This window comes from Alosa alosa, chromosome 17 (genome assembly GCF_017589495.1).
Source record: "Alosa alosa isolate M-15738 ecotype Scorff River chromosome 17, AALO_Geno_1.1, whole genome shotgun sequence".
Taxonomy (NCBI): Eukaryota; Metazoa; Chordata; class Actinopteri; order Clupeiformes; family Clupeidae; genus Alosa; species Alosa alosa.
In genome coordinates this window covers 24,548,806-24,559,590 of record NC_063205.1, presented here as the reverse complement: position 1 = coordinate 24,559,590, position 10,785 = coordinate 24,548,806, and the positions used below count along the sequence as shown (strand labels likewise).

The 10,785-nt window shown below is 40.0% G+C and overlaps 1 protein-coding gene across 1 annotated transcript in view; it reads right to left on the bottom strand.

Annotated features, from left to right (window-relative positions):
* Nucleotides 1-463: 463 nt before the first annotated feature.
* LOC125310657 (SLAM family member 9-like) overlaps nt 464-10,785 on the bottom strand; it is a 28,402-nt gene continuing 18,080 nt past the window's right edge. Inside the window, exons 2-4 of the mRNA XM_048268280.1 lie at nt 8,477-8,559; nt 7,711-8,019; nt 464-585 (exon numbers count right to left, since the gene is read on the bottom strand). Of these exons, the coding sequence (XP_048124237.1) occupies nt 479-585; nt 7,711-8,019; nt 8,477-8,555 (495 nt within the window). The 5' untranslated portion in view covers nt 8,556-8,559 and the 3' untranslated portion in view covers nt 464-478. The remainder of the gene's footprint in view (nt 586-7,710; nt 8,020-8,476; nt 8,560-10,785) is intronic.

Sequence of the window (10,785 nt, the reverse complement as noted above, 5' to 3'; positions counted from 1 at the left end):
CCCAAGGTTTCTTCCTTGGTAAGGAGTTTTCTTTGCCCCTGTTGCTCTTGGGTGCTCCTTGTTGGTGCCCCCACCCAATCCCAATCCTCCCCCACCTTTTTATGCAGCCCTTGCCACTTAATCTACTAAACCCCTCTTCTACTGCACTTTTTACCCCCCCCATTAATGCACAAATAGGCTGACACCAGACATAATTTCACTGCATTTCTTACTTCCAGTAACTATATGCATGTGACAATAAACTTCCTTGTATCCTTGTGAATACTATTGTTTAAAGGAATCATCCGGAGTAAAATGCACTTTAGATCGATTTACGGATGATTGGGAGTACATACGTTGAGTTGACATCCAAATCATGTCATTCGGATGTGTTTTGAGAAAGTTCGATGTTACATCATCCACATACATACATACAAATATAAAATGCAATAAATTAGAAGCATTCAGCAATATGACCATCAAGTAAATATCATTCTGTTTATTTCTTTATGGGAAAACACCCTAAAACAACAGCAGTAAGTATCAAGAGAGATGCAGGACTTGTGATTTGGGCAGTAGAGGTCACTTTCTTTTCAGAAATGGATTCTGAAAACAGAAAAAGAGAAGATACAGAAATATCACAAAAGACAATTCCGGCGCAAAATGAACCTAGGGGTTAATAACACATATGTACCGAGTTCGTCCGTTCTCTGGGATGTGTTTTCATGCTAATCGAACGTGACAAGTTTTACCACAAACCGCTAATTAGCGTTTTAACGCTAGTCTTCGGGGCACACACAAAGTAAAAAGAAATCGCTATTTCTATACCACTAACAAGGCTCAAAATAGCACCACACTTCCATGGTAGCATACATGTAAAATGAAGCATTGAGAACTTTGTAAGTGTACAGACATTTTATAAAAACGACCTAACATTGTGCATACAGCAGGGTTGGGGTCAGATTACTTTGAAATGTAATCCATTACTGACTACAAATTACATGGCAATTTTTGTAATCAGTAACGTAATCAGTTGGATTACCAAAAACATGTAACATAATCTGATTACTTCAATAAATATGTCCCTTAAGTAAAAGACACCACCACTGAATTGATGAAAGAATTATCATTCTATTTTTCTCTTCATTATTTCATTACATCTAAGAAATCTCTTTGCTCTGAGTAAAGCATTCCTGTGTGAATTAACTGATCTTTTCCCCCCAAAATCTTAATGTAGCCCCTTGTTTTAGTATTACCATTTACTTTGAGGTCACCAGGTCCCATTGTCTGAAAAACACCCAAAACTAATACATTTTTATAGCCATTCTCCACTTTGGGGTGGTGTTTTGGCGGTTGAAATTTTTACCCCATCACAAAATGGATCACTTAGTCATCATGGATGTGATCATGGATCACTATTCTCCAAACATGCACAACTCAGCTTAACCTTTATAAGGGCACACCTGGACAATGAATTTAGCTTTTTTTGACCCAGGGACATGGTCTGAGATTGAATGACACCATTTCCATTTCAATTGTGGGGGTGAGAAAATTATTCCTTTGGGGATGTTTTTCAACCAGGGGGACCTGGTGACTTTCTCAAAGTAAACGGTAACACTAAAATAAGAGGCTACATTAAGATTAGGAGGAAAAGATTAGGCAGTGTGCCGAGAGACCTGTCCCAATAGTAAATAAGTTAGTAAGTAAGTATAGATACTCTTTTGATCCCGTGAGGGAAATTTGGTCTCCCAATCCATGAATTAGTGAAGCACACAGAGCACACAGTGAACACACAGTGAGATGAAGCACACACCAACCCGGAGCAGTGAGCTATCTGCTACAGCGGCGCTCAGGGATCAGTGAGGGGTTAGGTGCCTTACTCAAGGGCACTTCAGCCGTGGATGTGGGCATGGGAGAGCAGTGCTCAACCACTTCCCCCACCCACATTTTTTCTACTGGTCGGGGATCAAACCGGCAATCCCGAAGCTTGTCAAACTAAAAGATAGCTAGGCCATCATAAAAAAGTTGCATTGTTTGCATGATAAAATGTAATCAGGTAATCCCCAACAATGTAACTGTAATCTGATTACACAATTTTTTTTATTGTAATCTGGGCTGATTATAGTTAATGATTTTTGTAATCTGATTACGTAATCCAGATTACATGTAATCCGTTACTACCCAACCCTGGCATACAGTGGGCAGTGCTTCGACTTGGGCAGCTTCCCTCGCGGTCCGCGTGCAGGATCACGCGACTTTAATTTGTATTTTTCCAGTGACGCTGCTTGACGCTGCAACAACCCAAACAACCGGCAGATGTCTCAAGTGAGCAGGGTGTCTCGTAAAAAGAAATGGAGCCTGGAAAACCCTACACAGACTTCACTACAGACTTTAGCAGACTGGTTTAGAAATAATTTAATAGCCAGAAATATGCCTGCCCTGCCCTAATAAAAATATATTTTGGTTAACTTCGCAGTGAATCCCGCTTGCAGCCGAGAAGAAACGCAGGGACAAATTAAACATTCTGGTTTTCTCCGAGTGCAACGATGATAGACAGACATCATTTGGACAAAATATAGAGCATATTAACCTCCGTTGCTCAGCCAAATGCCTTCCTGTTACGTCCTGTTGTCACGGAGTTACAGGCGATAAACAATTTTTGATGGTCACAAGTTTACTTCATAGCGTTTATTTTTTTGATTATTAAAGAGTGTTTTTCATTGAAAGGTTTGACTTTGTGCTTATTCAGTAGAGCATTTAGTGCTCTCCCCAATCCCAGACGTTCACATTGCATGTTTGTTTGTAATGGATGCAACCGCGAGATATGCGCTTGTCATAGGCGCCGATACCGTGGGTGCTCCGTCGCTCGAGCACCCACGGAAAACATCAAGCACCCACGTGTACCAGCTTACAGTCCCGACTAAATTTACATTAATTTAAAATCAAACATCGCAGTTGATGTAAAATTCAGCATCTCTCATAATGTGATTGGCTATGTTGCTGTTAATCCCCTACTCCATATACTAACCACCAATGAGAGCGTCTCTCGTATGAAAATTCCTGACACTTCCCACCTGATTAACGCAAGGCTTTTTCGGGTTCTCAGCCCCGTTTAAAATGTATATAGCCCTGAATATCATTTTAAAAGTAGTCTGACAAAGCTTATTGTTTTGTGACACAGCTAAGCACTGGTACCTCATAGAACGTCTAGAACATCTCGCAACTCACAAAAGTAAAGCAGAAAGAACTCACGCAAATCTAGCCTACAACACGCAGACAGCTTCATGCGCAGGGGAGAGAGAGCGCGCGCACAGGTGTTTTATGATTGTTGGCTTCTGATGGTATCTTGCTAATTCACTGAAGAAAGACTTATGATTATGGATAGAAAGAACATTCTGAAAAGGAAAGGAGAAAGGCAATGAGGAGCAATGGGGTTGGGTATCGTTTGGGTTTTATCCGATACCGGTGCTAAATTGATACTTTTAAAACGGTGCCGGTGCCGAAACAGTGCTTGAACCGGTACTTTGTTTTTAAAATGTTTTACATTAAAATGGTCTAAAGCATGAATTGTGTTTTTTTTATTGATGACACATTTGAACATGAAATTGATCTGTTATATTCAATTTACTATCAATATCTCATTGCTCCTACGAATAATACATTTAAATGTTAAAATAGCTTGCCATGCATGCACACAGAATGGTAGGCTAAGCTCTGCTTTCAAATTTACCCAGTGTAGGCGGTTTGCCATAGGTATGTTAAAGCCGCTTGCCATAAAACTGCCAGGTCATGGACAACGTCATTTGCAAGCAAGCTAATCTAACAGGGACTCTACTTTCCAGTTAATTCAGTATGTTCCCAAATGCTTCAAGAAATGTCATGTCCTAACCCATAACAAGCAATAGTTTTGAACATGCTAGGCTACATGTCGGTGTTGAAGTGTTTAGATTCCCAGCGCTAGCCTAGTAGGCATTTTAACAGCAACTATGGCTAAGCGCCAACACCAGTCACTGAGTTTAATTAGCGATAACGTACGGAGATGGATTCGTAGCCTCTTAGACAGCTCAGTGACATCAGGGATGTAACCTTTATGTTAACTTTTAACATGATCTTTATATTCATTGTGATGCTATATGGGCCTCATGCACATGAAAGATTAATACGCTATAATGTTGTTTAGAACACACCGTGAAATAAAGTTTTCACCTTACAACTTTGCTGATAACATTTCAAATAAATGCCAGTTAGCGCATTAGCAAGGATAATGTGTATAGGCTACTGTTGATGTTGTTTCATAGCCTTTTGCTTGTAGTTAGGCCCACTGCTAGATATTGACAGGAGCTCGAGATATCGCTTTAAAGTAAGCTACTTGGGCTCACGCAAGCTGTCAAACACTGTCCACTCGCCTATGGGGTGCACCCTCTGGTTTATACATCCAGTGTTTATGTTAGCTAACTGTATCTGTATGTGTTGCTATCAGAGCAAGACGTTAGAGATAAAATGCAGTGATGCCTCGTATAAAAAATAAAACGCAATTTAAGCACCGAAATCCACGTTGTTATTCGATGCAGTTACTACCGTTTGCGTTGGCACCGGTGCCATATTATAACCGTGTTTCGGTGCCCAACCCTAAGGAGCAATGCTATAGTGGAATACTCATGTTGCTGTATCAGCAGATGAGAAGGACCTGAGAGTGCCACTGACGACGTGACTGCCTCACAGGTTGGTGAAGGAGAAAGCTGAGCTGATCTAGCGAACTGCTTTTGTGAGAAGGCACACCATTCATAGGCCTAAGAATATCCCTGGCAGACCTTTACAAAAAATATGATACCATACACGCCTTTTACACCAGTGTAGGATATGGCAAAGTTTGAGAACCACTGCCTCCACTTACTGTCAGCTAATGCACGCTTCTGGATGGATAGGCTAATCTCGTTTTTTTAACGGCGTGATGTCAAAACGAAATATAATTTCTGTTTATAAAAACAAAGGAAAGTGTTTTTCCTTTTATTTTGGGTTAACGCAATTAACCTTCTGAGTTACGTAAACTGTTCAGGAGTCAGTGTAGGGCCTAGTGTAGGTGACTGAAAGTGCACAGAAAGTATGCAACATATGCATACTTTGCTATTGTTTCAACCAGCCCGTTGTCCATAGCCTGTCAAGAGAGTGGTGCAGGAACGATTTTAAGGCTATTTCGCATTGGCTACTCGGTGCTATTTCACACGCATTATAGCGACCCGCACTCACTGGGGTTAGGTGAAAGGTGTTAATAAACGATTCGCGTAGCCTACAGTGGACTAGGGCTGTCAAAATTGCTCAAAAATGACGTTCGAATATCCCCTCTAAGATAAACACATGTATTCGAATATATTGGAATATCTAGGCTATATTATTTGCGCATTATGTCAGTGACGCGCATCATGTCATCGGTTTTTAACTTTTTGGAAACTTTTGAATTAACAGCCTACATATGGCCAGCATACTAGCCTACAATGGCCAGTTCCGACAAAGCCGAAATTACTCTTTTTGAAACAATGAGTGAGCAGGCATCGTGTTTGTATGGTTATTGCTTGACAGGGGGGATCCCAAGCAGCTTTCAGCCATAAGGCTACTTTGAGAACATTTCCTAATTCACCCGACACTGATATTAAAAATGTTGAAACTATTTCGGCACAGCCTATACGCAGTTTAATTAAATGTAATGTTAGTTGTAAACAAACGGGCTACTTGGTGAGGCTTGGCCTCACAGATGTGCTCGTGCCTTAAATGGCAAGAAAAATCTTCACAATATAGGCCTATTAACTGACCGCCCGATTCACGTTGGCTGGAGGGCAGGGGGGGCCATCAGACATTTGTTCCCAAGGGTCTATGAATTGTTAATCCGGCCCTGCCCCCAACGAACGCAACTTTCCACCTCTGAGACAGCTTAAAAGAAGTCGAGAGGACTCCTAACTCACTAAGACTTACTTACTGTAGGCTGCGCAAACCACAGGTATTTTTTTTGGGCAAGCCTGCATTCCAGGCAGGCCTTCTGTTAAAGAATTTTATATAAATCCTGCGCTAACAGTAATCCTCCTACCCCCCGCTACCACACCTGTGGATAGTGTGGCATGCTCACGCGTTATGTCTCCTTCTTGCAAACTAGGCCCAACTATTGCCCAACTATTTACGTCTTCAAAAAATAACAACTTGCCAGATATGCCTTCATATCTTTGGGCTTAATTCAGAATTTTGTTCTTCCACTGGAAATTACTCTTCTACATTTGCTGCCTGTTGCATCCTTTCTGTCTGTATTGTTTAGAAAACGTTTGACGTCTTGTTAATGCATTAAACATTGTTTGCTGGTAACCCGCCACAAATAGCCTACAGATTCTTGCGTGCGTACATTCTCTATTTTCTCCAATATGTGCCCGTTCTATAGGCTGGCCAAGTGCGTAATTCTGCAGCATAAAGCAGATGTATTTGTTTATTGTACAGAAAAATAAAAATAACCTGTCAAGCAGTCAATTGACTACATTGCAGTCAATAAGTTGGGCAAATTAATATACAAAACCAAAACTTGGGTCATAGTTGTCTAAGCCTCTGCTGTGAGGCCAAACCCATGAACAAAGACGCATTGATATCTGCAATAGAGGTTTTTTTGCCGAAACAAACTCACAGCCGAACGTTGCAATAAATACATAGACCATCTGGACAAAGTCATCAACAGAGTCATAGCACTGAAGGGAGAGGCAACTGGCATGTGATCTCCCCACAGGCCAATGGATGTACAAGTTTTCTCCTGTGCCTACGATATTTAATCCAGTGTTTTGTCAAGTTGCAAAATGCTATTCATTTTAACGAATTTTTATGATAGTATGAAGTACTTTTTGTATAGGCTACTATCTTAATTGCTTTATACTCAATACTTGACCAATGGCTATTGCATCTGTCTAATGAAAGTGAGAATGTGGCAAGTGATCTACTGTATAGGATTCATAAAATAAAATAAACAGATTGCTAATCGTTGTTTACCTAAGTTTATCTTTTGTGCAGATCATATTATCAAAATCAGAATCAGCCTTCTTGGCCTGGTTTGCGTAAACTAACAAGGAATCCCCCCCTCCATGAAAATAATTTAAATAATTTAATCATTTACGAAACCAAAACGTGGGTCATAGTTGTCGAAGCCTCTATTGCGTAGCGTAGATAGTATTAAATCGGCAACAACATTTATTTCTCTACTGGCTCAATTATCACACCACTGTTTTGATTTGCGTAGTTGCGTTACCCCCAACACTGACAATAATGTAGACAGCAAATTTCGATTTTCGTTACCACCGTGTAGTCAAGCCTTAAGCCATACCCAAGTAGCCTAAATCGAGGTAATGTTTAATTATGCATGATTTATTTTGTTATTGAATTCGTAGGCTGGGATTCCTCTCGGCACTCAGTGGTACTAAAGCTTCACGCAGCTTCACGCCTCGTAATGCGCGCCCTGTATTGGTTGAAAGACGCCCAATAATCACGTCCCAATGCTTCGGTTCCAGACTCAAATTCTGAATAGAAATTTGAGCATGGCTATGTAGGGGAACCCCTACTCTTTTGTGCGAGTCAGGACCTCAGTTAAACGTCTCATAACCTAACTGAACACCAGTCTTTTTCACCCACCATTTAAAATAATAACTGTGAGGCAAACTGCATGCGCTTTTTTCCACTCTTCTAAATGAATGTAATTTTATATTGATTTACCAAAGACAGAAAGGCTGAATCCAGCACAGAAGGGTTTCTCCTCTGTGATCTTGCAGTGGTATAAACCACTGTCGTTCCTCTTTATGTTCATCAACTCCAGAGAGAAGGCGTTGTCATCAAATTTCACCCTACCCTCGTAAGCTGGCTGGATCACTGACTTTGATCCCGGATAATATCTCATAATCAATTCCCTCTCATTATAGTACCACTCCACCAAATGAATGTCTGTGGCAGCTGTAGACTTGTATCCTGTGTTTAGGGTTACAGATGTTTCCTCTGGTCTGGACAAGCTGGTCACTGGACAGCAACCTGTAGGAATGACATATACAGAACTTAACACATGGAACATCCTGGTGCCTAAAGTTGTCTGAATTTGTGATGCCTTTATATACAATAAAATAATACATTTTCAAATCTCAAATGTCTGAATTCTGGCACAAAGTTAAATAAATCTAAGCCCTGATATCTGTGTTAATACACATAGTGTGGCATTTTAATAATTTCTAAACAAAACTACATTCTGATCTTTTCCATCACACCAAGTTATGTATGAACTACATGGTATGCACAAATGAGCAGTCCATTAACATTAACATTCAACAGGCAGGACTGCTGAAATATTCTCTGCACACAAAGTCTAGTTATTGACTACGTCCAATCTATCACTGAATGACATCTTAGTGAGATAAGATCATATATAACAACTCTAATAAGAGATTGGCAAAATTAGATATTTCTAGATAGTGCATGTAAAGTTTAGGCCTACCAGCAGGAGAACCAAACAAAATATGAAGTCCAAGAACCACCACCATGACGTGGGTCTGCCTGATAACACAGTTGACCATGGATCTGAAAAGAGAAAAGGTAAAAAAGATACAATAAATGCTACATCTGTTGTGTATCTAGCCCATATGGATGCAACAAGCAAAGTGTCTTGTCCAAGACCTAAATATTTTGGTCATGGTATTGAATCAGCAATACATTGCCTTGGGTGTACTGTGGAGTTGGTAAGACTGTTTTTAGTGGCAGGCTAACACATATTGATGACTTGCGCTAGCTTAGCACCTGCAAACTCTGCAATTAGAAGGACTGGAGGAAATGTGTTAAACGGTCTCCACTGATAAATATCACACTTGCTAATTTGGAAATGAGGTCCTATGTCCAAAATCCTGAACCACACCCCTTTAAGTCCCATAGGTCTATTCTTAAAAAAAATATTGTGAAGCCAAATCAGCGAAGTTATCCAACAAAAATATTTTTCAGTGTGTATAGTAATAATCTTCTAACTGAAAATGTCAGGCCCTATTTTGCCTTTGATTTGATATTGATTTAATGTTGCTTTTCTCTTCACCAATATGTTTGTTCTGACTGAAAATGACACTGTCACATGCCAAAAGGTTGCAAGACAATGTAGGAGAAACATGGAATCAAAAAAAGCATTTTCCTCTTTAACATTTCCATGAAAAATGGCATGTCCAAAATGATTCATACCCTTTTTAAATAATCAATAGAAACATCTTTATTTGCATTCACAGCTCTCAAAATGGTTCATAAAATACCTACCAAGCCTATTCATGGCTCCACAATGACTGTACCTTTTTAAGAGGAATCCCGGTTTTGAGTGAGGAACGATTATTTGCCATCACTCTGGCCTTGTGCTCACTTTTTTGACGGACTGAGGTATGGACACTGGCTCTAAAATGTTGATATTGTTCTCTGTTAACCATTTTTTGCCTTGTTTGGCTGTATGTTTTGGATCATTTTGTGGTTTAATGGTCAAATGCCGCCTATTAGGGCAGGTCTTTCGGCAGCCTGTCTGATCTTTTCCTCCAAAAATCTTAATGTAGCCCCTTGTTTTAGTGTTACCGTTTACTTTGATAAGTTCACCAGGTCCCATTGTCTGAAAAACACCCAAAACTAATACATTTTTATAGCTATTCTATGGTGTTTTGGTGGTTAAAATTTTCACCCCACCCCAAAATGGATCACTTGGTCATCATGGATGCTGATCATGGATAACTCTTCTCCTGAATTTCCCCTGGGGATCAATAAAGTATCTATCTATCTATCCAAACATACACAACTCAGCTTAACCTTTATATGGGCACACCTGGACAAAGAATTTAGATTTCGCAGGAATTTTTTTTTTTTTTGACCCAGGGACATGGCCTGAGATTAGGCCTGATGGCATACAAAAGGAAGCATGAAACCCAAATGATGCCATGTCTATTTCAATTGTGGGGGTGAGAAAATTATTCTTTTGGGATGTTTTTCAACCAGGGGGACCTGAGGGGTATTTCACATAGGCAGAATTAAGACATCCAGGATAAGCGATAAAGCGAGGTTTGACATAGCATTGTCCGGTCATCCTAGCTCAACTCGTTTCACTAATGCCAATCCAGGATGAGTAGGAGCGACTATGTCAAGCCAGGTGTAAGTAATTCAGGATGTGTGCGCGTTCTCGTTTCTGCTCCAAAGTGCCCACGGTTGGAATAAAAAAGATGCGGAAAATAGTATCATTCACACAAAGTGAACAACCGCTTTTGACAGACTAACAATGAAGTAAAGTTGTCCTTTTTGGAATGGGGAATCATGGCTATTTCTGTAAAACAGCAGGAGTAGGTGTGGTAGACCAACCAAATGCAAATTTACGTAAGCACCCACGTGTGAGTGCTTCCTTGTCTCGGCACGCAACGTCATTAAGAAAGCGCTTGCAACTGCAAAGATGCACATAGTTTGATATACCTTAATATTATAGTTGAAAATACCTTTGAACACTTGTCCTTCCACTTCCAATCAACTACAGTAGGCTATTCATCAAACGTCTATCAATAAAATAAGCAAACAATGAGTATCTAGGCCTATGTTAATAATTATAAGGCTATCACAATTAAAATAATACTCATATGGTAGTAGGCAGACAATCTGTTTTGTTTTGCGAGCAAATACATTTAGCAAATAGTATATAAATGTAATAAAGCTCCTTAAAAATTAGGACAGAGGTCTGATTTGAATGACGGCTAGCTGAACCAATAAGACGACATAAATACCATTAGAATTAACTTAGCTTGGCTG